Source organism: Scatophagus argus, chromosome 6 (assembly GCF_020382885.2).
Source record: "Scatophagus argus isolate fScaArg1 chromosome 6, fScaArg1.pri, whole genome shotgun sequence".
In the NCBI taxonomy this organism is placed as follows: domain Eukaryota; kingdom Metazoa; phylum Chordata; class Actinopteri; family Scatophagidae; genus Scatophagus; species Scatophagus argus.
The window spans coordinates 19306311-19332743 of NC_058498.1; the positions used below are offsets into that span (position 1 = coordinate 19306311).

General features: G+C 42.0%; 1 protein-coding gene across 7 annotated transcripts; it reads left to right on the top strand.

Annotated features, from left to right (window-relative positions):
• Window positions 1–26433, top strand: LOC124060990 (capping protein, Arp2/3 and myosin-I linker protein 3-like). Of its 7 annotated transcripts, none has more exons than XM_046392454.1 (40): window positions 2–363; window positions 3356–3450; window positions 6121–6171; window positions 6279–6338; window positions 7275–7396; window positions 7519–7613; window positions 7916–7986; window positions 8110–8183; window positions 8262–8337; window positions 8415–8503; window positions 8777–8871; window positions 9257–9343; window positions 9885–9994; window positions 10099–10176; window positions 10284–10360; window positions 10892–10996; window positions 11148–11217; window positions 12565–12646; window positions 12784–12880; window positions 13113–13167; window positions 13777–13949; window positions 14060–14128; window positions 14578–14671; window positions 15404–15502; window positions 15604–15723; window positions 15806–15919; window positions 15996–16171; window positions 16327–16414; window positions 16505–16624; window positions 18708–18774; window positions 19082–19269; window positions 19612–19691; window positions 21596–21766; window positions 22302–22500; window positions 22596–23349; window positions 23432–23538; window positions 23702–23828; window positions 25178–25249; window positions 25419–25526; window positions 25794–26433. In XM_046392454.1, exons 1-40 carry the CDS (start codon window positions 306–308, stop codon window positions 25832–25834), a joined length of 4614 nt encoding a protein of 1537 aa, XP_046248410.1. In that variant the 5' UTR covers window positions 2–305; the 3' UTR covers window positions 25835–26433. The 7 variants fall into 7 exon arrangements, 5 of the variants coding, with proteins under 5 accessions (XP_046248410.1, XP_046248411.1, XP_046248412.1 ...); XM_046392455.1 differs by having other exon boundaries at window positions 22626–23349; XR_006843660.1 differs by lacking the exon at window positions 25419–25526 and having other exon boundaries at window positions 1–363; window positions 23736–23828.

Here is a 26433-nt window from a genome sequence, read left to right on the forward strand (position 1 = left end):
GCCAATTATTAATTAATTATTTAAGTATTTTTTATCTTATTTTTCGGTGGGCGGGGCGGAGGTCCTCACATGCCGCCCCCTGCAAAGTGCCGCCCTGGGCGGCCGCCCAGTTCGCCCATATGAGAAACCGCTACTGCTTCCAGGAAGCGCGTCTGGCAGTCGGAAGCTCTGCTGGAATGCCTGGGAGAGAGAGCATCCTTTTTGTCCATTTCTGAGAGAGAGACAGACAGAGAGAGAGCCAGTGGGGAGGAGGAGGTGGAGGAGAGGAGGAGGAGGCGGGGTGGCGATAGAAGAGAGGAACAGACATGGCTTCTAAAGAGATCACTGCCTCTGGTTTCGTCAGTGTGAACAAGGATATCACAGGTGGGTAAAGACTCCCGCTTGGTTATTTTGCTCAGTGTGTATGTTACTGCGGGTTATAACGGCGGTCACCCACGGCGTGTCTGCGTTCATGCTCTGGATGCTTTTCCTTCGCGCGTCTGGCGGAGGTTGCGACCGAACATACGCATTGGATGATAGTCATGAGCTGCACCTTTACATTTTGTTCTGAATCTTTCCGGGGCGTGTTTTTCCTCCTCAGTACATGTGGATTAGTTAACGTGCAGATGAATTATTTACAGTGCAGGGGGAAGCATGCTTTGCTTTAAATCTGCCCCTCGGGGCGGATCAGGTGCCTATTAAACACCACAGCCTTAGGCCAGAGAGGAGAAGGGGCGTTGTGAAAATAATGGTGTGCATTCGTGGGATCTGATAGCTTTCTGTTTCCTGTACGTTTTTCCCAACACACACTATCTCAGATATGTTTTTTCCCTCTTGAAACCCGAGCCTTTGAGTGTGCTATCTTTATTTATATGCAGCCTGTCCAACCAGAGTGCTATAGTGATTGCGCGCGTGAGTGCGTGCGTCCATGCGCATGCGTGCGAAAGTGTAGAGGGGGACCGATAAAGGCAGATGTTCACTGTGTCTTGCCAACAAAAATGCACGAGCTACACAAACCCAACAGCGCGAGCGGACGCACTAATATGTAGTCGTCTTTTCTCAAACAACATCTTACACATGTCAGAGTCATGGCACAGCCTTGAATTGAGTCTCGTGCATAAGCTCAACACACGCGCACAAACACAGACACACTCCACACATGCTCAGGGAATCTGCTGCTGTGTTAATTACTCCTAATGACTCTATTAGGCGCTCTGTGATGATTAATCCAGTGGAATCCCTGCCTCTCCATTCAGTCACCTGCCGCGAGCCTGCACCGCCTCCTCCTGCCCTGCCCGCACTGACTGACAGGTGGAGCACCGCGGCCGCCGTGGCCCTGGTGGCCTGCAGGCCTGCACAAGGTCACTTGAATGAGACTTCTGTCCTGATCTCTTTTCTGGATCGGCTATTGTCCGTTGTGACATGAGGGTTTCCATCTCTGGATCTTACATCGATCTTGTGGTGAATTTACACCAAACTGACAGCAATTTGTTTTCAGAAAAGCATTTATGTAGTTGTGTTTTGGAACTTGGAAAGTAAGCCCAATCTTTCTAATGTTCCAGTGCTCAGATACTGCTGCCCTGTGCTTTCGAACAGTAGTGGAAGTTCTTGTTGAGTAAAAGTACCAATAACATAATGAAAAAATACTCCACCACACAACTAAAATTTGAAACTATTCTTATATTATTAAGTTATTATCTCCAATGCATTAATTTGTCAGCAATATTTTACTGCGGTAGCAGATTGATAAGATGCTACTTTTAACTGCTTTATATCCTGTAAGGAAGTTTATTCTATAATTCATTTTATTTTGTTAACTGATCATATGCTTCACACGTCAAATCTTCTGCACAGTAACTATTGCTGACAGACAGATGTGATGGAGTAAAACCTATCATATTTCTCTCTGACGTTTGGTGGAGTAGAAGTACAAAGTAGCATAGCAGACATATTCAAGGTCCATGTGTAGTACCTGAGTAAATTGACTTTCTATATTCTGTCACTTTGAACTTTGCCTCACAGAGAACAATGTGCACCTGAAAATATGGATACACACTGCTCCATAAAGAGAAAACCTTGCTCTGCTGTGACTGTATAAACGCCCGTGCCAAAGCCATCCCAACTTTAGTATCGATTAGTTCGTAAAGTTGTCAATCGGGATGCTGTGCAGCCACTGTAATGGGATGGAGTGGCTGAATCATGTCATTCCAGCTGGCGGCTGTATTTTTCTGTGATAGTGTGTCGGTTCCATGTGTTCCCACCCTGTGAGTAAGACGCTTCCACTGGCACTGCAGGCAGGTTACGTGCCTTATACATATCAGGGGTCACAGCCCTGATGGTAATGCTTTTTGACAGGAACAGTTCTCAGTGAATCATAGACACTGATGCTCGCATGTGTCATGTCAGTCTTGAGAGGAAGAAATTGACACTGAAGCATATTTTGAACCATTTTGATAACACTAGACAGAGTAGCTCTGTGAGAGCCTGGTGATGAATTCATTGAGGAATACAGAAAAAAAATATTGTTATATTTCCAGGTCGATCCGTGATTAATCCAGGCAGCTTCTCTATAAATACCACTGTAAAGGCCTGTCCAAAGGTCAGAGTGATTGATTTCATTTTGACTCATTTGATTTGTGTTTTGATGGTATCTTAAATGACCACTCGAGACATTTTTATGTGTTTATAAGGGATGTGACTTTAGTAAGATGACAAGAAATGAAGTGATGGAGAGATTGGGAATGACATGCTCAAAGAATGCTGGTTGGTCTTGAACCATGGTTATTGTAGTATCTTAACCCCTAATACGCTGCTGTGTCCGTGTTTTGACCATTTGCTATGAAATACGTGTATTTATTGGTACCAAGTATCTACAAAAGTGATTTTTAAATGTCTTTTTGTTCTACCGGGTAGAAAATTCTAGTACAATATGAAAATCAGCTTGCAGAGACAGGAGACAGGTGATCTGCCATAAACATCACGTCCCTTTTTATTGTTCTCAAACTAATGTTATTGCTGTATGGTAATGCAGTGTAGACTTTTCAAATAAATTTAGAATCACTGCACATGAAACGTTAATGTGACTCTGACAAAAATAAATGCAGACTGTGATGAATTACCTGTGTCAAATTATTAGTCTCTGCAAGTTGATTTTTTACACTGCATGGAGAATTGCTGAAAGCAGTGTCTGTCTTGAATGTAGCACAAACAGATCTAAATGACAGCTGCATGTTTAGCAGTCAGTCATCAAAAATGTTCAGCACTAATGTGTTTTTATTTATGAAGCATCCAGTAAATGTTGGATAGCAGGGGCACTGGGTGTTTATGCATTCTTTTTCGTAGACTATAATATCTATGTTGCGGTTTTCATCCACAGAAAGCATCAAGAAGATTGTGGATAAATCATCAATCAAGTTTATTTATGGCATAAAGCTTGACACCAAAACGGGCAAAACAGAGGACAGAATACTGGTAAGTTTTTGCTTTCACTCTGTTCTCTGAGTGCTGGGCTGTTGTTAATAGGCCTCTGTCCTACAGTAACTCTGGGCTGCAGATGTAGAGGAGCACCTTAATCCTGCAGCCTAAGCAGTCTGATGCATGCATCATGTATGTACACTACCTTTGATGTTAACTTCCACTGCATTGTTAATGGCTCAGTGACAGCAGAGGCTCTCCATGATTTAATGGTGAAACGTCTTGCTTCTGAGGTCACTGCTAACTGCTTTATAACTGCTGGTCCTCTTCTGTGACAGCTGTCGGCAGCTTGGTTGGATGAATATTGGATAGACATATCTGTGGACGTGGCCCCTGGACTCCTCTATGTTGCGACCCCCACTGCAGAGACAGTAGGGGGCTGAGCAGCTCACAGCCTGTGATTCCGTGATGCTTTTATCAGAGAGTATGGGGCAGAAGTATGAAGTCTCTATTAGAGTTAGTGAAGTTCAGATAAAATCTGGGGCAATCAGCATTCACATTTTGGACCAAAACTGAGCCTGGACCCTCAGACAATGCCCGTATCCTTGTATCTTGCAAGGACTTTTACTGAGGTAACATACATTCACAGTACAGAGGAGGTTTTATTGATTGAGTGCTGCTGTAAGTGCAGCAACTAAACAATATATCTGCACAAGCAAGATCTTAGACAATTCCCAGGCCAACAGCAGTGGAGTCAGTGTATTTTTTATACTGCTTAAAAGACCTGTGACTCCTGTTGCCCCTCCTGAAGTCCCCTGATGAGCCAGTGAGCTTTCATCCCCAGCCGAGCATGCATCGGCCTGGCAGAGCAGCGCTTCCACCCAATGGATGCTTTAATGATTCGTCGTGCGGCGAGAATGGGTGGCTTGGAGAGTTTCTGTGTGTACAGCCTTTGATATTCAAGCCCTTTGATATGTCTGTCTGCCAGAAACGTCTTTCCAATAATCTCTTTCCAGTCCATGTCTCATTTACTGCTTCCTCTTAAAAGCTGATCTGGAAAGCAAGAGTTCTAGCTCCTGCTGCGCATAGAAGATGAAAAAATAGATCAGAGTGTGATCAAATGCAGCAAGTTTGTTGGGGAATGCAGAGCTTAACTGTGTTCAGGTTTTTGCTCATATTTCACAGAGGTTGGAAGGATTTGGGTTGCAGTTTCTTTTAAGATCATGATTGGATGATCAGTCACTGCAGGTCACATGAAATTATTTCTTCCCTCGCCCAAGTTGTCAATCAAGAAGAGTTCAGAATTTTAGTCCTGTAGCAGGTCTCCTGCGTAATTATACACCACAATAAGTATGATGTGTGTCTGCTAGATCTAGATCCAGACTAGATCTCCCTCTCTCTTGCTGCGTCAGCATGATTGACTCCTGTTTACTTGTTCACTCTCTCTTAACTATCACCCGTAACCCCAACTCATCACCGTAATGCGATACAATCTGGTCTTCTTAATCAACCCCTTCAGACACGCATGTCCTCCTCTCCTCCTCACTCCCTCTGTCTCCATCTCACATGCACATTGTGAGTGACTACATTTCAGACACCTCGCTTGCTGTGTGGGTGTAAGAGGCTGACAGCGTGTGATTCCGACAGGCCTGTGTCAAGCTCCTCTCTCCAAAAAACACAGCGGTGGAGTGAGAGAGCTGTAATTTAATTACTGCTTTTCACTGGGGAGAGAAACATGGGAGGGGGGGCTGTGTCCTGAGGGAGTGTTTTAGCAGAGCCATCAGGCAGAGTGGAGTAAATGATTGGGAGCGACAGAGCAGAAGAAGAGAAGAGAAAGAGCAGAGGGCAGTACTCAGGGGCAGGTGGAGAGCAGCCAAATGCCAAAGAATCACTACTCTTTGCTTGCCTTGATGATGAGAGACACTGACTTTTTAAGGGTGTGTTTAAAAAAAACAATAAGGGTTTGCTGTTCTTGAACAAGAATCAGGGGCAGAATCAGATATATCCAACAGCTGCGTGACACTTAGGTTTCTGTGTTGGGAATAAGTGGTTGTAAGCCCAGAAATGCTGCGTATGCTCACTCAGACTGACATGCACAAATAAGCTCCCTGCTTGTTTTCAGATTTCTAGTCACGTCCAAATTCCCATCAACTTTGCATTGCACTAAAAATGATCCCACACACTTCAGACTGCAGACGGCAAATTAGCAGAGGTAGTGTAGCAGAAATGTTAATTTGGCGTCCTGACCCAACATGACCGGCATTTCTGTCTCTGGAACAGATCCCATGATTTGAAATGTGGAAAAAAAACAAAAAAAACAAAACATTGTTGAGCGCTGAAAATGGGCTTTAAGCTCCGATATTAAAAAGATCTGGGAGATGCTGAATGACTAGAAATTACTGACTTAAATACATGAGCCACTTTAATGTTTGCCCACAGCAGATATAATGTAATGCTACAGAAGTTATATTTGTGGGAATGTGATTAAAACGAGCTATCATTTCTCAGCCTTTGTCACAGTATGTTAATCTGTTAATGTTAGACAACATGTCTCTGACACAGTGGGCTTTTAGCTGGATCAATACATGAATGTACAGAGGACTCCTCATTTCTCTCTCATCAGTATGATGGAAACTCCTGGGACTACTTCCTCTCCATGGGGAATGCGACTGTACAGCGAACGTTTCCTTAATCTTGATTCAATTTGCTTTCCTCTCGTTATTTTAGGTCCTCACAACATGGCGTCTTTATTTCCTGGCACCAAAGACTCCTGCTAAGGTAGTTCTTACTGCTCTCTGTCTCCAGTTATTGTACAGCGTGGTGCTTTTTTTCCTCTACAACAGCTGCTGAAATTTTTTCTTTGTCGACCGCATCTTTGACAACAGGTAGAAACCACATTCAACTTCTTGGAGATTCGAGCTTTGAATTCCCACCCTGAGCACCAGGTGAATTTCAGCATTAGTACTGAACTCTGTACATCACTCCACTTCACTGTAACAGCCAACTGATTGTCTGTAGGGTTGTATAATGGAGTGGTTACGTCACTTCAGCGGCTTTCAAGGAATGACAAAACACATTTAAAGCATTTATCAGAACAGCTTCAGTGACTCTGTTATGAACCTTCTCCGGGGGGATGTATTTTCTTTTGTCTGAAGGGAGGGTATTCTGTTTTTGGTTTTTTTGGGGAGTGCATGGAGGGGGTTACTCTTCTTAATGGATGAAGGACAACAACATTTTGTTTTAGGGCTCAATTTTTCCACGTCACAGTCAACTATCGAACATGACCAAAACATCAGTCATGAGAAACACTTTAGTGATTAAATGCGATCTCTACAAACCTTTGCTTCCTTCCTCACTTTAACCTTCAGCAATCTATTTAGCGTTTTAAGAAACATGATCAGTATTAATAGTTAGTTTATAAAACATCATATCATAGCTGTAATCACATACAAGGCCTTTTCTGGTGTGTGTTGATGTAGTTAACACCTGCAATATCTGGATGCTGGTACATAAACAGATAGTGAGTGACAATATGATGTAGTAACACAGCTGCAATAATATCAGTTATATCAATATTCAGTTTATATCACGTATTGGAAAATCTTAATTTCCACCTCCAATATACTCATGAGTGGCTCTGAAAATTAGAATTGCATTAATACACAAAGGTTTGATCTGCATAGCATTAACTTTAATCTTTTTTTTTTCTTGTTTATTTATTAATGGTGAAATGAACAAACTGTATTATTTTTTGAGATATTTGAGGGAGGCTGTAGCAGTTTCTTGATGCTTGGAAGGATCTTCAAAAAACGAAACAGAAGATTTAGTTACCCTCCCCATTACAGTTTTCACAGTCTCTTACAGTTTCATTTTCTGTGCAGGTTATTATCGATACTGACAAGTCCAGCTACTCCCTGAGGTTTGAGTCACGTGAACACCTCAATCATGTGGTCAACCATATTAATTTTGCTCTGTCTCGAATATTCAACAACTCCATTTTTGCGTAAGTGTCGCAGGAGAAAAGATCATATCTGTACCACTGTAGATAATCCAAATACTGAAAGGAGAATGACCTTTATTTAGATAAATGAGTCCTTACATTATCTGTTTCTTTTATCTTTGCAGCCCTTCCATCTGTCATTCAGACAGTGACCTTTCTGAGGGCAGCAGGAAGTATTCACCCAGCTCAGAGACTTCAGTTGAAACCCAGAGGGCCTGTGGTAAAAGAGATATTCACATCAAATATGGGAATTTCACACACACGCGCACACACAGATTGAAGCACACGCACACAAATTGGCAGACTCAAGAGGAAGTTGGCTCACACGCTTCACAAATGATCTCCCAGATGTTCTTTTTAAAGAGCTCTGTCAGACAAATAAAAAAACAAAAAAACACCTGATAATTTGGACAAACGTTCCTGTGTGCATTTTGCTCTATTTTCTCTCCTGTTATCGCTGAAGGAAGCAGCTGTACACGTCAGCTCATTCAGTTTTTTTCCTCTCTTGTTTCTTCCTCTCAGGAGGCTTCTCAGAGACGTACTCTGCTCTGTGTGACTATAATGGCATCAGCTGCAAGGAGGAAGTGCAGTGGGTAAGAGCTGTGGGACTGTGTCACTGTGAGTGATTTTGAGCGTTAATGCACAGCTCTGTGCACGAAATGCGTGAGGGGGGGTGGGCAATCATGCAAAACACTCATGGCTAATGTTGCTCATAGGATGTGGACACCATCTATCACTCCCAGGACAACCGAGAGTTTAACCTGCTGGACTTCAGCCACTTGGAGAGCAGGTGAGGGACAAAGAGCAGTCAAACACTGTTACCTCCAGTAAATGTTACAGTCACTTAGCACAGTTTTGCCTTTTCCAGGGATTTGGCAGTGATTGTTGCATCAATGGCATACAATACCTGGTTTACTAAACTGTACTGCAAAGACCTGCGCATAGTAAGTAGAAACGTCTCTGCTTTATTTTGCTTCAGAAACAGGTGAGAGAAGTTTTAAGTGTCTGCTTTTTCCTTCAGGGGTCAGAGGTCACCGAGCAGGTCCTGCACACAGTCAGCAAATCATCCAGCCTGGAGGAGATCACTCTGGAGAACGCAGGGTTAAAATCGTGAGTTTTGATCCCCCTAGCACCTCACATTTCATATAAGCTCTTTGTTTGTATAAAGGAGCACTGGTTTTTCACATCAAGATTGGTTTACTACAAGGAAGGAAGTACTACTCAGCCTCCGAAAAGCATTGTATAATGTTGTCTGTGTATGGAACATCACCCTGAAGATGAGAATTGTAGGATCCGGTGCTACTGTGCCTCTTTAAATGCTTGTCTGTATTGACAATGTATGTTTTGTTTTTTTTTGTTCTGTACAAATCTATGGGCACGCAGAGACTTTCCACAGAAGATGTCAGCTGCTCTTTCAGAGAACCCTTCTTCTGTCATCCACTCACTCAACTTGGCCCACAACTCACTGGACAACCAAGGTGTGATTGTAATGGCTGCTTTATGTGTCTCTGTGGGGCTGCTTTCGACCAGTGTGTGAGTTCCAGTGAAATAAGGCCCCGCATCACAACTATGACTGAAGTCTACTGTATGAAATATAGTCATTACATAAGGTTTCTGGTGCGTTTGTGGTTGAAGTTTTTTTTAAAAATAAATATATTTTAGTTTCATGAATTAGGATGAAAGACAATAGCGAAATAGGGAAATAGTAACACAAACGTAAGGGACAATAGTAAAAAAGCTGTTCCATTTGAAAGATAAAAAGATAATAATATATTTGGCCTTGATCAAAATTGATCAACAGATCTGGGGCAGATCTAAAGTTTCTCTGACTCCATTCTTTTACCTTTTGCATGCGTGTTGCAGGTGTGTCCAACTTAATCCAGCAGGTGTGTCGCCTCAGCAAGGGACTGCGTCTCCTCAACCTCTCCAAGACCTCACTCACCTCTAAAGGTTTTAGCTCATCTCACTTAAATTTCTTTTCTTATCCTTTACTGTACAATCTAGTTCAGTAATGTCAGTGGCATGTGATCAGAGTTTGCAGCATTTTCTACTGTGCAGGACAGTAACTCGTCAAATAACACCCGTGGCGGTTTTTGTGAAGCAGCTCTCAGAGTTTGGGTTGTGTTACAGGTTAAGGCCAGTTCTCCCTCCTGAAGAGCTTTGTCTCATGTTTTGGTCTATGCTCTGACTCCATATTGACTCAGTTTATGATGCCTTGTGCTGCCCTGCAGGCAGCAGGCCTCCTGTTACTGTGTCAGCTTACCATGTACCCAGTGGAGAATTTAAATATTACATTGAAGCAGGCAGATACTATACATGACTTCCCATTACTTCTACTGATACCTGCTGCAGATGTGTATGAATAATGCAAGAACACAAAATGTTTTGAAAGCGTTCTCTGTCTTTTAATGTTGCTCAACTCCCCCTCTTTCTCCTCCTGCTCTCCCCATCTCTTTATTTTTCTTTGTATCCATCTCTCTCTCTCTCCCAGGAGTGGTGTCTCTCTCTCAGGCTCTGTGCTCCAGCGATGAGTACTCTAACTCTCTCCTGCACCTGGACCTGAGCAAGAACCCTGGAGTCCTCTCGGGGGAGGACGCCTCGGTCAGAGAGCTCAACCCATCTGGACACAAAAACACACACTGCTCCATTTGTACACCACTTTTCCAGCTTAATATGACGTCCTTCTCTTTTTCTTCTGTTTTTAGAACTTATATCTCTTCTTGTCTCAGCCCAACTGTCTGGTCCATTTGGATCTGTCAGGCACAGATTGCTCTGTGGACTCGGTGAGCATTTAGCGGGAATGTTTATAGTGCAACGTGTAAGTGAAATGCATATCTCTCTGCACAGTGCTCAGCCCAGATTAACTGTCTCCACCCTGTGTTTCTTGCAGCTATTTGGGGCTCTTCTGAGGGGGTGTTGTGCTGATCTTTCCTTTCTGAATCTTTCCAAAAATTCCTTCTCCCACAGGTAAGTCATATATCCCTGAGATCATCAATATAGGCAGCTGCAAAGCCAGATCTGGGAATACCTCACCCTTATTTCGCTTTTAAAGCCTCATCCTCTCTCTTTCATCATCCATTCTTCCTTGATCTTTCTTTTTCTGTCATTGTCTCCATCTTGTGCTTAATGGGAAATCAGAAATGAGCTTTGTGGGAATCGGTGGAACACTGTGTTTCGTCTCTGTGTGTATGTCTACTGCCGTTTAAAACCAGAACTCTCTGCGCTGTCTGCATAGATAAAACTCATGAATATTTGAGCAGTGCTATCTATCATTTGACCCTGCTCTCTCTTTCCTCTTACACCAAAGAAATTTTCACTCTGTTTCTCACTCTTTGTCAGTGCTTTGTGTTCAGCACTGTGCTCATATTTACCCAGCATGTCAACAATGTGACTTCATCTTTTCTGTGTGACCAGTCTCATCCCAGCCAACTATATCTATCTACCTGTATTCTCACTTCTTTGTCTCCTCTCTTTCATCTCTTGTTTTTTGCCCAGCAGAAAAGTGAAGGACACTCTGCCACTGTTCCGGCAGTTCTTCAGCTCGGCCTTCAGCCTCACTTATGTCAGCCTGGCCTCTATGAAGCTGCCCCCTGATGTGCTGAGGTGCTCGCTGTGTCGCCTCTTATTCTCCATTCAGATGTGCTCCCTTTTATCCAAACTCCTATGCAATGAAGGCATATTTGAAGCATGTGGATATCCTCAGCCTTCTCTGCTTGTCTTTTATCACTCACTTCTATACTTCCTGTCTCCACAGGGCTCTTTTAACAGGGTTAACCTCCAATCCTCATATCAATGACCTTCATCTGGACATCAGTGGCTGTGAGGTAAGAGTTCACCTCCACATTTCTTCTGGACTCTAAACGCAAGTTAGTTCAAGCTCAAGGGATAGCTGGGTATTTTCTCCTGAGCAAATGGTATTCTCTGAATCAGGAGCTTATTCTATGGACTCACAAAAGGGTGAGTAAGATTGCAAGCTTGTGAAAATATGCTCACAAATCATTTCGAAGCTTGAGGTATGTCAGCCATTGTAAATCAGTGAAGACTGTGAATGCTTAGAAAAAGATTTGTAGTTGAAAAGAAATCTAAATGAGAGTGTGAGATCTGTGAACATCTGAGTACAGACTCAAAGCAGAAGACTACCTTTGAAACTGTGAGTGACACATAAATAGGCACATAAAAGTCATAAGTGCACAAAAAATCTCACATTCTACATAATTTGTACAGTTTGCTTCTCATTCTTCTTCACTCTGCAACATTCAGAAAAACTGAAACTGTGCAGTTTTTTCACAGGTTAACAAAGTGTGATTTACAAGATTTACAACCACCGACAGAATGTGTTACTAAATCTTATTTGAGCCCATTATAGCCTGGCCTAACTTGCTGGCTGTGGTCAGAGTATTCATGCACTAAAGTAAGTAGCAATACCCCAATGTAAACTGAAACTACTGTACTACACTGCTACTATACTGTAAAAATACAGGAATAAAAGTAAAAGTGAATTATTTCAGCAAAATGTATTTGAAGTATTAACATTGAAGTTAGTGATCATGCACCAGAATGGTCCCCGTGTTATACAATATCATAATAAATTATTTTTACTGATGCATTAATGTATAAGCAGCACTTAAATGTTGCAGCTGTGCAGCTTTTAATCACTTATACCTGAATATTCAACACTTGTTCATATTTTATGATCTGTAAATCTGCTAGTAAGTAGTCCTCAAATAAACAAGGAGGAAAACAATATTTTGCTCTTCAATGTATTGTAGTACAGGTATTGTTGCATAAAATGGAATTTCTGCAGAGAAGTTAAGTTATTTTTCTTTGTTAAGTTAAAGTCGTTAGTTAATTTTATAATGAAGCAGGTTATGTCAAACTATCAGTTCCTGTTCATGTCCACTCATCAGCAAGATATTGGTATATTTATTTTCTTTAAGTGAAAAAATGCTAAACTAACAGGTAGCAGAAGATCTTTTCCACACTGCTAAGCAGAGCGGCTGCAGATTACAAGCAAGCGAAGCTCACTGTTTAACACTCCTTGCAGAGACATAAAAAAGGCATCCATAAATCTGCCTCTCAGTGGAAAAATAGAACAACTCCCCGAAGACTAAACCCAAAATGACTGTGCATATGTTGCTTTTCCATTTCTCTCTGTCTCTCTCTATCTGTAGCTGAGGTCTGCTGGTGCTGCTGTAATCCAGGAACTCCTCCCCAGAGTCTCCTCTGTCGGCACTCTGGATATCTCAGACAACGGTACGGTGTCACGCTTCACACATCCTGCTGTGACCTTGACTGTCTGTCCTCAGGCAGGAGATGTTTGAGCAGGCTGTTAATGAATCAAGCCGTGCTGAGCTCTATTTGTGTGTGTGTGTGTGTGTGTGCATTGACAGGTCTCGATGCAGACTTGCTTACAGTGCTACCAGCCCTCTCCAGACACCCATCCCTCAAACATCTCCATCTGGGCAAGAACTTCAACATTAAAAACAGGTGCTGCTGGTGCTCTCTGTCATGCTTTACTACAGTTATGTGTGTGTGTGTGTGTGCGCGTTTGTGTGAACATCAGGATGTGTGCACTACATATGCCAGCTTGAATATACGTGTCTGTGATTTTATTTCCGTTTTCATAAGCGGCTGCGGCTCCTCAGGCTGAAAGCTTGCTGGCAGCAGGAAATGACTCGCGCCAGCTCATCCAGCCTTGTCTCTGTGCTTGTGTCTGCAGGGTTCTGGATGAAGTCCTGCAGAAGCTGGTTCAGCTCATACAGGAGGAAGATTGTGTGAGTGACAATACAGGAAATGTCTGCACTCATAAAGAGATACTGTAAGATGCTTCCTCCCAAACAAATCATCCAAACAGGAAATGGACCAGCTGCAAACACACAAGAAAAAAAGACAATTTCTAGTTGCATTGCATCATATTCTGCAAAGGAAACAATAATGATGATAATAACTTACTTTGATTACTCTTTGCCTACTCTTCTCTTTCCACTGCTCAGTTTTCTCAGTGCTCAACTTCTTGAAAGAAAAGTCAGTGAAAATAGTATCAAATACATAACAAGCTTATTTTCAGTTCTTGCCATCAATATTCTGAATTCTTTGACACATTATTTTAATGTTTCGCTGTCACAGTATCATTTATTATTACTCTTTCTCTGCTACCCTTGCAGGCACAGTGTCTATATCACACACATATTGTAAATAATTCATGCTTACAGCATGTAAAGTCATTCTGGCACGCAGTCACATCACTCTGCAGTAAATTTCACCAGTGGACTAAACCTTCCCAGCTCCCCATTCCCCTCTTCTCTTTCCACTGCTCAATTTTCTCAGTCTTTTTTCTTTTTTCTTTACTTTATTTATTCCTAAATACACACCCCTCCCTCCAGGCTCTGCAGTCTCTGTCCCTGACCGAATCACGCCTGCGTTCTCGGGGGACAGTGCTGGTCAATGCCCTGGGCAGCAACACCTGCCTGAGAAAAGTGGACCTGAGTGGGAACAACATGGACGACATCGGAGCCAAGATGCTGAGCAAAGCTTTGCAGATTAACACCACACTCAGGTGAAGGGAAAAATATGGGCAGAGTGGATATTCCTATTTCGTTTTTGCTGTGGAACTTGTGTTCTATATGGAGGTTTATATTCAGTACAACTCATGACTTTGCCCTGCAGGAGTGTGACATGGGATCGCAACAACACCTCCGCAGCAGGATTTCTAGACGTAGCCCGGGCACTTGAACAGTAAGAACATTAAAACATCATCAACGTGTAGTCTGTATATGCACGCTAGAATTTAGTTAATAAATAAGAGAGCTAATATATCTGCTGCAAGAACAGTATTGATTTTAAGAGCCCATGATAGATTTATCTTCTATTTTGGAGCATTTAAACACACTGAAATTTGCAACGTGAGCAGAGCAAATTGTTGTTTTCCACTTTGCTATCTTAAATGGTCCAGACTTACCTTTAGGCTATGGATGACATGGTTGCAGAGATCAAAGTATTACTCACTTATTGCATGGAATAGGAGGGATATTTTTGGATGAGCTCTGTCCGTTGGGGATATTAACCTTAACTAACCTTTGAATCTGTAACCCACTTTATTTTCTCTCTTTAGTCCGTCATTGTCTCCTTCAGTAACTCCGGCCTTCCTCTGGTCTTTGTTCCTCTTCTTCTCTTTCCTCTCTCAGTAATTTCACCTTGCAGTACATGCCCCTACCCCTAAGTGACATCAGCCAGGCATACCGCAGCGCCCCCGAAAGGACAGAGCAGGCACTGACCAAGGTTGGCTTTGAAGCCACAGACACAGTCAGAGAAACTGGGAAATTTCATGAAATATTTTCATCATGTTGTCTTGCATCCTCAAATGTTTTCCCTCTGTTATGATACTTCCTGATGGAAATATCTCTCACATTATCAGCTAAAAGCTCCTCTGTGCCCACTAGGTAGTCACTAACTGTCTGTTAGTTACTGTGTCTGTCTGCTGTTTGGTGCTGAGCTGAGTAGCGTACAGTAAGTTCAACAGTGAGCTGAAACTCATTATAAAGCTCTGAGGGAGCTGCGGAATTAGCTAATAATTCATTGTGGATTCGTCTCTAACGACAACCTATTTCACATTATCATATTGTTTTTTACATTGTCAATTGATGAATATATTATTATAAAGTATATAAAATGCAAAAATCACCAAGTGTAAATCTTGGAAATAACACTATTCTCACACTATTCTCTGCACAGGTTCTCATGTGCAGTAAACAGCCTGAGCTTTCAGCTTGCTGCACTTTATACTCTTAGCCTCGTGCAAGTGGGGGTTTTACGATCGGCCTTCAGATGCTTTTGATAAATGGGACCCAGAAATGTAAATATATAAATGTTACAGCAGCCTCCCTGCATCCTTTCACTGTGCTTTGCTGCACTTTGTTTCCTTTGCAGCAATCTATCTGTTGCATCATAACTTTGCTAATCTTTCTGTTCTGTTTTTAAGCCCGTTTTATATTCTTCCTTTCTGCTGCACAGATCCAGCGTGCCCTGGTGAGGAACAACCAGACCCAGCGCTTTTCCCAGAGGCAGGCCTTGCGCCTGCACCAGGGCCTGGTCACAAGTACAGCCGAACAGGTAGTACTGATCTGCATGGCTCTCACCTGCATGTGTTTATGAGTGTTTCATGTGTGTTTGGCACTCATAACACTCCTCCGCTGGTGTTTCCTGTTTCCAAGGTGATGGAGCGCCTCTGTGTGCGCGTCCAACAGCAGGTGTGTGTGTTACGAGGTGTGGGAGAGATGGAGGAAATTCAAGCTGCTAAACAAGTGCTGAAAGAGGCCAGGAACTCCCGTGCTGTGAGTTGATGTGAAATGCACAATTGTAGTATTTTTATTGCTGTCAAACATTAATTTGAATGATTTCTTTTCTCTGTCCAAGCTGTACCCTTCACTGTGTGAGCTGGCTCATGTTCTGTCTGTGGATGGGCCTGTGCGTCAGAGGCTGGACTCTCTGGCTGGTGAACTCGCCAAAGCTGCAGACAAGGAGCTTCAGGTAGAGCTAAGAGCCTCTGTTCACACCATGAGCCTTCACGGGTGACTGAGTTACTGATCGCTGGCGTCCATTTCAGGTGATCGTCGACTCAATGGTGTCTCTCTGTCGTGAGCTCTGCCCGTTATCTTCCTCTGCGGCAGAGAGGCTGAGTCCTCCGCTCTCGTCCGTCTCCGAGCGCGTGTCCATCCCTCGCTCTGCCATTAGGACAGCTCTGATGGAAAGAGCAGCGCAGGACATTCACCGAGCATTAGAGTAAGAGAGAGATGTGGGGAAGAAATAGAGGGGAGCAGCAGAAAAAGGTCGCAGCAATAAGCCTGAATCTGATGAGCAGGTTATTGATTTCCTCTCACTTTTACCAAACCTCTTCCCATCTGTCTCACTCTTTCCTCTAACCCATCATTCTGTAGAGAAGTGAAGCTGTCAGTGGTTTCCTATCTCACCAACTCCATCGTCGACCAAATACTGCAGGAGCTCTACACCACCCATAAGACCCTGGTAAATACAGATCAAAAGACAATGTGTCTGAAACAAAGATAAAGGGATTAAGTGGGCATCGAAAATACTGAAGAGCACTGTCTGTCTCAGACTCGGCAGGTGTCTCATCTTAAACACTGGGAAGAGACTTGTGAAGATGGGACAGACTGGAGGTTTAACAGACACAGAGACTCTCTGGACATCACGGATGAGGAGCTCAGCACCAGCATAGTGAGTGTGAAGCTTTTTTCTGTGGAGTTGTCTTAGGTCATGTTCACACCTTGCTCGTTTAGACCATGTGTTTCCAAATCTGGAGTGTTTCGCCCCCAGGTTTGGTTAGTTGGGCACATGTGAACACTGCAAATGCACCTGGATGCAGTGTAAAACAAGCAGGCCGAGAGAGGGTGGTTTCAGTTCGCCTCTGCTTGAACTCTGATGGGTTCCTCTTTTACATTAGTAGAACTAATGAAGGTGAACTCAAGGTGACTCATCTAGAAGCTCTCTGGAATTGGATGGGTTTTTTTAAAATTTAATGATCACAGGTATATATAACCACATTATGACAATGAAAACAATGAGGTATACATGCTGCTGGTGCTGCACAATGAGGAAAAAAATACAGAAACAGGAAACATTTTGAGGCAGATCCATTCTGTGATATTTCTGACCAATGAGAGACTGGCATACGATTAAAACTTCTGGACTTTCTTTAAATGTTGCTGCTTGAACACCAACCTACCAGTGAGCAAAGCAGAGGTTTGAAAATGCACTCATTTGCTGCTCAATTTTAATCAATATTTTGCACTTAACAAGTAAAGTGTTTGACATGATCAACACAGCACACTTCTACAGCAACAGGGTCCTCCACTTATATCTTATAGGTGTATAGTTAATTTTTCACTGTATATATATATATATATATATATATTAAAGATTTAAATATTAAATATTTTAAAGAAGTTTAAAAGGATTTTACCCAGACTGAATATTACACCTTTAGCTGTCTCTTGCCAATATAAAAAAAATAAAGAACAAGTCCAGAAAATATGAAAATGGTCAACCACTCCTTTTTTTTAATCACACTGCTTCCACCTCCAGCATTTGTTCTGTCCCTGAGAACTCTTTTGTATAAATTACAATTTTGATGTTAGAAAATATTATACTGTTTCATCCCCCGCAAGTAGTATTAGTGTGACATACACTATTTAAATCTTCAGATCTTTGGAGTCTATATGCATCAATCTTGACTAAACTAGGGCCACTCACCTTCTTTACCATATTAGCAGTACCACTACTGCTCACCTAAAAATACGCAAAAAAATACTGCTTCAGTCTTGGCGAGGCTTGGAGTATTTGATGGACTTTCCTCTGGGCCCTGATATTTGAAACATTACACTGGCTTTCTTGATGGGAAGGTCAAAATTTGAAAAGCCTTGAAAAGTCATTGGAGATGTTTCAGCAATACTTGGATTGATGATGTACCATGATGTGCCAGTAAGAAGAATCTACAGCTATGCTAGCAGCTCTGTGAGACTGCACTTTAGTATGCAGCATTTGCTAGTTTTGTAGGTATTTGCCCAAAATATTGTACAACTTCTAATTTTGATCTGATGATGACACTCGGAAAAGACAGAGGATCAGCAAAGTTATTACATTTAATCCTGAGTGGGTATTGACCATATGTACTATGTTTTGTGGTAATCTATTGAATAAACAACAAATGTGAACCTTATGTTTGAGGTACAGGAAAATTCATGAAATCACCATGTCAGCATTTATCCTCTGGGCACCATGAATATCTATATAAAATCCAACAGTTCTATAATTGTTGAGATACTGGGCCAAAGTGTTCAAAACCAGCTTTCTTCCATGGTTGATCCCCTTGTTACAAAAATCTGTACAATCCTTCATACTGACCCCAGTTTTCATGAGCAGTTTCAGTAATGAGATCCTTCCGCTGAGAAGATTTTCTGTAATCATCTTTTCTTGCCATTCACACTGTCATTCAGAAGAAGTTATTCAGGGTGGAAGTTATTGTCTCTGTTGTGCTACTTGACGGATCAACTGAGCGTACCATTAGTCACCTAGCTTTTTATGTAATACTGTGTGTCTGTTATTGTTTGGCACTTTGCTTAATGTGTTGCTTTCTGAAGTGACCTGCTTTTACAAAGCTCCACTGACAAAAGCACTGACTGGCCGAAAGGGCGGCTTGTATCATTTGTGCTACTTTACATGTTTACTTAGTCCTGCTTGCGTGCCTTACACTAATACACTATCACTACTCACTATCATGTTTTTTCTTTTTTTCTCTCAGGACACAATAGCCATTAAGAAGCGCAGCTCAAGAACAAGACGAATACGACCTGTCTCCACCAGGCTGAGTAAGTACTGCTGTAGATCCTGTTATCTTCCTCTCTTTCGTCTTTCCTATTGAGCTCTGACTCCATCCTGTCTCTGTCAGTGGTCCATTAGTGTGTTTTCTGTTAACCCTTTTTTCTACTTCCCCATCTCTTGATGTGAGAAGTTTATACAGTATACAGTATATAAGCCTATATAAGTCAGTATATCTCAGATCAGTCAAAAATGATAGCTCCCTGAACTTCCCATGTCTTGTCTCCTTGACCTGCTCCTTTGTCTTCTCAGTTTCACACTCTCTATAATCCTTTCATCACTCCTCCCTGCCATCAGGTCTGTGTGACGACTCCAGCTCCTCTCCACCCCCCTCCGTGCCATCATACTCCTCGCCGCTATCCCGCTCGGCATCCTGGGAGGGCTTGTCAGAGCTGCCTACACAGGGTCTGCCTCTCCATCATGTGACGCGAGTTCGACCGAGGCCTCCGCGGAGACACAAAGGGGGGCACATTCCTGCTGAGACAGTAAGGCCAGGCAGATTGTGACACCTTTTGGCACATAGTGATGTAACATGAAATACACACAGTAATTCAGTACACGTTGCTTGAACTCAGTTCACATCCATAGCATCTATCTACATTTTTATGTATCTCTGCATAATTCTCCCATTTCCTAATGTTCATGCCTGCTGGCAGTGGCTGTCTTTGTCAGAGATAATCTATACAAAGTGGATGGCTGCAATTGGATAATGTCATCTCACTGAAGCCTTGTAATCCATTTGTTTTATTACATCCAGAACATTTACAAATGAAACCCAGTGCAACCAAAGTGACCCCTCTAAAAAGAGTGTGTGTATGTGTGTGCAGCATTGCAGTGAAAATGGAGGAATAAGCCCTCTTGATGATGGACTCCCAGATTTCTATACTAAAAGAGTTCTCCCTGACAGGTAAGAGTCTTTTCTACTGCATCCACTTTGATGATTCTTGTCTCCAGCTACCTTTATCTTTGTGTATCTCTTCTCACAGAATATGCTCTCAATTTACATGTTTTGACTACAAATCACCTTTACTTAAAATTCCTGCTGTCTTGCTAAGCATACTTCGAGTTTATGAAATGAAGTTCGCACTTTTCAGTTATATTTTCCATTTATTTCACTAGGCATTAAAGATCAGTTTGTAGAGTCTTCAAGCTTACTTGAAATAGGTGATCATCACAGAAAGCATTTTGTCACCCGGAGGTTATTGGTGCACGTTAATGCAGCTGTGAGCAGAAACTGCTTTGAAAACTGTGTCATGGACATCTAAGAGACTTATTCTGTGAACATCAACTTTTCACAGTGAATACAAGAAGGAGAAGAAATGTTTACTTATCCTTTGTCTTCTGGGTTTATTTTTCAATAATGTAGTTTGTTAATGAAATGTTTTTTTGCAACAAGCACTTAAATCTGATCTTAATCTGATGTGAGAAGGTCTTTAATGTCTTTAGCAGTGGATGTATGGTGTTCTTTGGGGAAAAAATACTAAAACTCTAATAAAAAGATTTTTCACTGTTGAGGTTCCTACAGTATATGAGTGTCAGAGGGCACAATAAGAACAGACAATTGCACTATGTGAAAAATGTGGCTTTAACTGAAATATAACCTGACCTTGGTTGAACACAACTAGTGTGAAGTTGTATAAAAGGAGTCTTATGTAACCAGGAGTGAAGGCAGCACAACAATTCAGCATCGTACAGAATACCAACTAGTATTATCAGGCTAGATTTGTAGTAATTATGTATTCCTGAAAATGTGATATTTTTCAAAAGAAACAAAAGGTTTCAAAAGGTGACATGAGCAACATAAGATTGCTACATTTCAGTCAAATGAAATCTTAATTCAATACATTTCAGATCACATTCTTGTGATTTCATTTAGGCACATTAATATATTTACTGAGGAAATGAGGAAGAAAACATAAAAAACATTTCAGACCAAATAAATCATTGATTCTTTCTTGTCTGTGTTTTCACACATCTTTCCTGAGGCTTTATTTTAGCTGTCTTATGTTGAGGTTAGTATTTTTCATGCTTGTGGTTGTGTTTCTCTGACCACTGTGCTGTCTGTCTTTGAAGAAATCTCATGGTGAGTTTCAGCTTGTTTAGGGCATCCTGCACACTGCTTGTGCATTCAGAGGCAATTGACTCTGCTGTCCATAATCTCTGCTCAATCGAAATGTTCATTTTGTCACTCTTTGAGGATTAGTGGAGCTGGAGCTGACTGTATGGAGCATTTGGAGTTGGGTAACAAGACACGATTGGTTAGTTGGTGAATGTATGCTGTTGATCAAAGGAGTTTGTTTGTTTACATGTTAGTTGACAGGATGTGGCTGTGGTGGGAGCTGTTATCAGCTGGTGATTTTGTTAAATTTGTGATCAGTGTGGAAATGAATGTTTGATCCTACAATCATCAACAAAAAAAACCCCCATAAACCTGTGACCAGTGAATGTACAGTTGTTTAGATTTTTATAATTTGGTGAATCTTTATTTTAGCCAAGCTAAGCCACAGCTTATCAGAATAATGTTGCTCCCTTCCACACTGCAGATCATCAGGTTAAGTTAGTGTTAGTGTTATATTACTGCATTTATAATATCAAGAAGTTCACTTTAGATAAATCATTGTCTACCGAGAGGTGTAGCCTAGCAACTCTCAGTCCGCTGATTTGCCAGAGGAAACGCAGACAAACAGCCTGACGTGGATGGATGTGATGAATGTAATGAATCCTAACCGAGCAGACTGGTGTGGACACACAGGATGACTGCATCGGACTGGAGTGTATGTGTGACATTCAACCTCTCTCACCTTTTTCCAGTCAGCTCTCGTCTTTGCACAAAGCTCACTCACTGAGAAGGAAGAAGAGGAGAAACATGCTGTCCATCTTCGGTTTCCGCAAGAACCGCAACCAAACTTTGTCCATTCAACCAGAGTCGGAGGCAGACGTTTACAGAGACGGGTGTCACACTGTTGCTACAGCACCGACAGGGTTTGTGTATGCACACACACACAACACACATACAGACTCCAGTTAGAAAGATATAACCGTGAATAGACAGGCACATGCCTATATGGTGCACTACAGTGCAACACACCGTGCCACAAAGGACTCGCTCGTTTTCCTCCCATATTCTCCTTGGCGCTTTCACATCTTTTGCACATTGTCTCTTCCCGATTCTCATGTGGACAATCAGCAGCGCTGAGCTCAATAAATGCGCTGACAAATATCACTCTAAATCTCCCTCATTTCTTTGTTGATACAAGAAATGGCTGATAGCTGCCAAAGTGCAGACAGGCTGATACCAGCGTGAGTGCACAGATGTAGATGACAGCCGGTGGCTCCGATTCTCAGCCAAGTGATTAGAAATTAACACGCTGTATGTCAAATACAGATTAGAATAGCAGGATAGCTGGTTACTGCCATAAAAGTGATACTTCATAATTACACTGTTCTCAAAGCTTGTTACATTCTAATATTAATTGGAAACTTCAGCAGGCTAACATCTTAGTTTTCCAACTTGTAGGACAGCCACAGAGAATGTGTACACACTCCTTCAGCCTCCGAGGTCTGCGGCCAGAGCTGTATCTACTGGTGAAGGGGTTGATGGGAAAATGAATGATCACCAGGGGAAAAATAGTCTTGTTTTGAGTCCGCCACCAGTCCCAGGCGTCCCTCACCCGGGCATGGGAGGAAGCAAACACCCCTTTTATTCTCCAAGAGAGGTACAATAATATGACCCACTACAAGCATTCATTTTACTGGAAGTTTGCCTCTAGTGCAGTCTTTTCTTTTGCCTCTCCTTGTTGTGTTTTAACAGAAATCCGAAATGGATGCTGTGTTTGAACAGCCGGTAGAGACAGACAAGTACTGGGTGGACGACAAGCAGAGGACGATAGAGGTTTTGCAATCAGACAAGCCGTGGATGGAAGCGAGGCAGAGTGATCATGATGAGAAACACGTTGATAGACAGCGGTTTGACAACAAACTGCAAGAAAGAACTTTTGGAGAGCCGAGGACAACCGACAGACAAACAGACAGGTACTGGACTGAGAGTGGACACCCGGACAGAACTGTGGACAGACAGTGGACTGTTGACAGACATACCCAGCGGCAGATTGACAGAAAGATAGAAAGGCAGTGGATGGGCGGCAGACAGATAGACAGGTCGTGGTCGGAGAACAGGCCGTCGGACATACAGGTGGACAGTCAGTGGACTGAGGGCAGACATCCGAGCAGGAAGACAGAGAGACAGGTGCAGGCGCTTCATTTGGCTCAAAGACCGCTGCCGCCATATCCGTTGGACAGGACGCCTTCACCAAAACAGGAAACAGATCCGCTGAAAAGCAAAGAGGCAGCGGCTACAGACTGGCATCAGCAGGACACACAGGGAGACAGACAAATTTGTCCCGATGCTGGTGGAGGGTTCTCGGAGGGATGGAGGAGCTGCGGAGGAGGAGGAGGTCGAGCTGCTCCCTGTGCTTCCAAACCCAATCCCCCACCGCAAAGCAGTAAACCAAACCTATCCAAACTGAGGCAGAGGCATCGGGTCGAGAGCTCAGACGCTCTACCAGGTACGTTTAGGTGCTGCAGGTTGGAAACTCAGTGTGCAAACAAACCATAAATCTAGGTTACAGTCTTCTTTTTAATCTGCAGGTACAGAGGAAGAAGGAGAGGCAGAGAAGGATCCTGGAAAGATGGAAAAGAAGGAGAGAGAAAAAAGACGAGACTCGGAGGGTCAACCTCCTCCAATTCCAGAAAAGGTGTGCAATTTATAGCCATGCATGGTTTGGTTTGTTTGTTGTGTAGAAATCAAATATAAACTGCAGTATTCCCAAATCCATCAGTCGTTACTGTATTATACTGACAAATTATTGTCTTTGCCCTTTTGATTTGTTCATGTTTTTGTTCTGATATGAAAAACAGCCAAAGACATCCTCGTATGTGATTTTTCCGAAAGAATCAGCCAGTGAGAGGAGCTTACCTCCTCCTCCTGTGCCACCTCCCATTAACAAGCCTGTGCATGCATTACCAGACAGAGCTGCAAGTCAAGGTAAGTCCGCTACAAACAAATTAAAGTGGTGTTGACAGTTTTATAGCTTCAATTGCTAAGTTGTGTTCCCATTCCTATTAAGATAATCATTTTGCAGAAAAACTTCAAGGAATAGTTCTGGGAAATACACTTATTTGTTCTCATGCTGAGAGATAGATGAGAAGATTGATACCAGTCTTGTTAGGAAGTTACAGGAGATGCTTAGCCTAGTGATTGAAAATGGGTGTTAGTGATTTTTAAAGAGACTTTCAATATGGGTAAACAGCAAGTTGTGGTTTTACAGTGATTGTATTGTATGTTGGCCTACTTCTTGGCCATTTCCAGTCAATCTGCAGAGACTCCACAAAATCACTACTCCCAAGGAGTAGTCTGACACATAACACACTGTGAAACAACAACTTGTGTATTATCTTCTTTGTACAAATTAAACAAATGAGGTGTAACATGTTAATGATGTTAAGCTTTACACACACTGTTGGACAGATTTGTTACCTCTGGACAGAACCAGATGAGGTGTCTCTAGTCTTTATGCTATCCTAAGCTAATCAGCTGTGGGCTGTACTCTTATATTTACTGAACAAACATGAAAGCGCTGTTGCTCTTCTCATTAATTCCTAACCAAAAAGTAAATAACTGTATTTCAGAAGTTGAACTAATAACTTAAACATTGTGTATATAAATGGTTCACATCAAGGACCCCAAACTGAGATCATGAACCCCCATCTGATTTGTGTCTTAGGTCAGCCATCTGACAAGAATTTCGCTTTTAGATTTTTTTTTTTTTCCTACAAAAAGTATATGAAAATATGACCAAGATTGTCCTGAATTCTGTCACTGGGTTACTTATGGCTGAAATTATAATGAAATAAATTATTGCCCTCAAGGATCCCACTTAGCAAACCACCTCTGTGAACAATGGTAGATGTTGTAGTCCTGCACTGGTGAAACATTTTGTCAGAATAGAGATATGCAATTTAGTCTCAAATAATCTGTGTCTATTCTTCCTAAAACACAATTAGGGACTTTGTACTCATTATAGCGAGATAAAAGACATTTCACTAAAAAGTATAGTCCTGAAATAATTAGTCTACTCTGATCCTCTTCACTCTCACCTAAATCATAGAACAAACACAGTCTGTTCTGCCCATTTCTATGGGTAATGGTAATGTACCTAAGTGTAACCACACACACACACACACACACACAGATCCGACTTTTGGCTCATATCAGGTTGTGTTCATGCACTGATCATCACAGATATTAATGATACATGATAAATATATATCTTGCCTGCATTACTCATTGCATGTAACCATTTTTCCCCTCAATTTCTTTTGATAAATGTTCAGGTGAAGAAGGATTGAGACCTCAGGCTCCAGCGAAACCACAGAGAAACAGGAAGGCCATGTCTTGCGACGCAGGTACAATTAGTCTTTTCTACATCACAGATGGTATTATTTGCCTAACAGATTGTTACATAATATGGTTTTATTTATGTTGGGAATTTGTATATATGTGTATGTTGATTGGTGTGAAACGTCTAACCGTATCTAACCGTTAATTGGTGTTTTTTGTCCTAACCTAACTCAGGTACTGACAGGGAAAGCCCTAATAACGTTGAGAAGCCCCCAAATCGCAAACCCCCTGTGAAAAAACCTAGACTACCCCAAAACAGAAATAAGTCACTGGACTTGTCTGGTACATGTCTCTCTGTTTTTATTTGTGTGTGTGCGTGTGTGTGTATGTGTTGCAGATGTTCCGGCATGTGAATCAAGTGGTATGTGTTGCAGCATATGTTACGATTGTGGAACACGATGTTGTAAAATTTTCATTATAAAATACATTGATATGAATAGTGTGGATGCTTTACTGTGTTTTTTCCAAACGTTATGAACTCACAGCTGAGTAGAATCCATAATTGATCAACCGCAGTATTTCACGCTTCTGTCCTGTTCTGCTTTACAGACAGCCTCAACTCTGCCCCCGGTCACAGCGAGCTGTTGTGATGCCTGAGAAATCCGCTGTCCGGCTGACGCGTTGTCATGACAACAGTGGAGCATTTCATCCAACGAGGAAACAAAGAAGAACATGTGAGGAGGGGAGAGCCACACAGAAAATGTCTAACATGACAGACATCATAAAGCATCAGTCACTTGCTTCTGTTGAAACATTCACTTTTCTTAGTGTCACTTTCCTCCCTCTTGGCCCTGAATGTGTTTCCATCTTTGCTTTTCTCTCACGTGAAAAGTCGCTCAAGTTTTCTTGTGGCTACAGTATTTTAACAGTATTTGCTACTTTAGAAAGCCCAAATGATCATTGTCTTTTGTGTTGGTGGCCGGTGGGCCGAGTGTTTGAGCTTTGTGGCTTTTGATAGACAGAAAAACAGTCTTTATTAGAATGTGATTTCTTAAATCTGCAATGCATTTTTGACTGCTGATACAGTTGATTGCCTTGGTTGACACTTGAAAATGAGTTGCTTCTTATCAGATGAAACTTGATTATTTATATCTAGTTTTGCTTTCAGGAACTGAAAGGTAATATATTTTATAAAAAAAAAAAATATGTATGAGCACCCTCACTGTATGAATAAAAGATTAATGGAAAA

Bases quoted from the DNA above. Each gene is read 5' to 3' on its own strand.
- LOC124060990 (XM_046392454.1), top strand. From the start codon at position 306: ATGGCTTCTAAAGAGATCACTGCCTCTGGTTTCGTCAGTGTGAACAAG. The intron at 13,950-14,059 runs GTGAAGGGAAAA...TTTGCCCTGCAG, and splicing joins CAGATTAACACCACACTCAG to GAGTGTGACATGGGATCGCA. The intron at 15,503-15,603 runs GTAGTACTGATC...CCTGTTTCCAAG, and splicing joins TCACAAGTACAGCCGAACAG to GTGATGGAGCGCCTCTGTGT.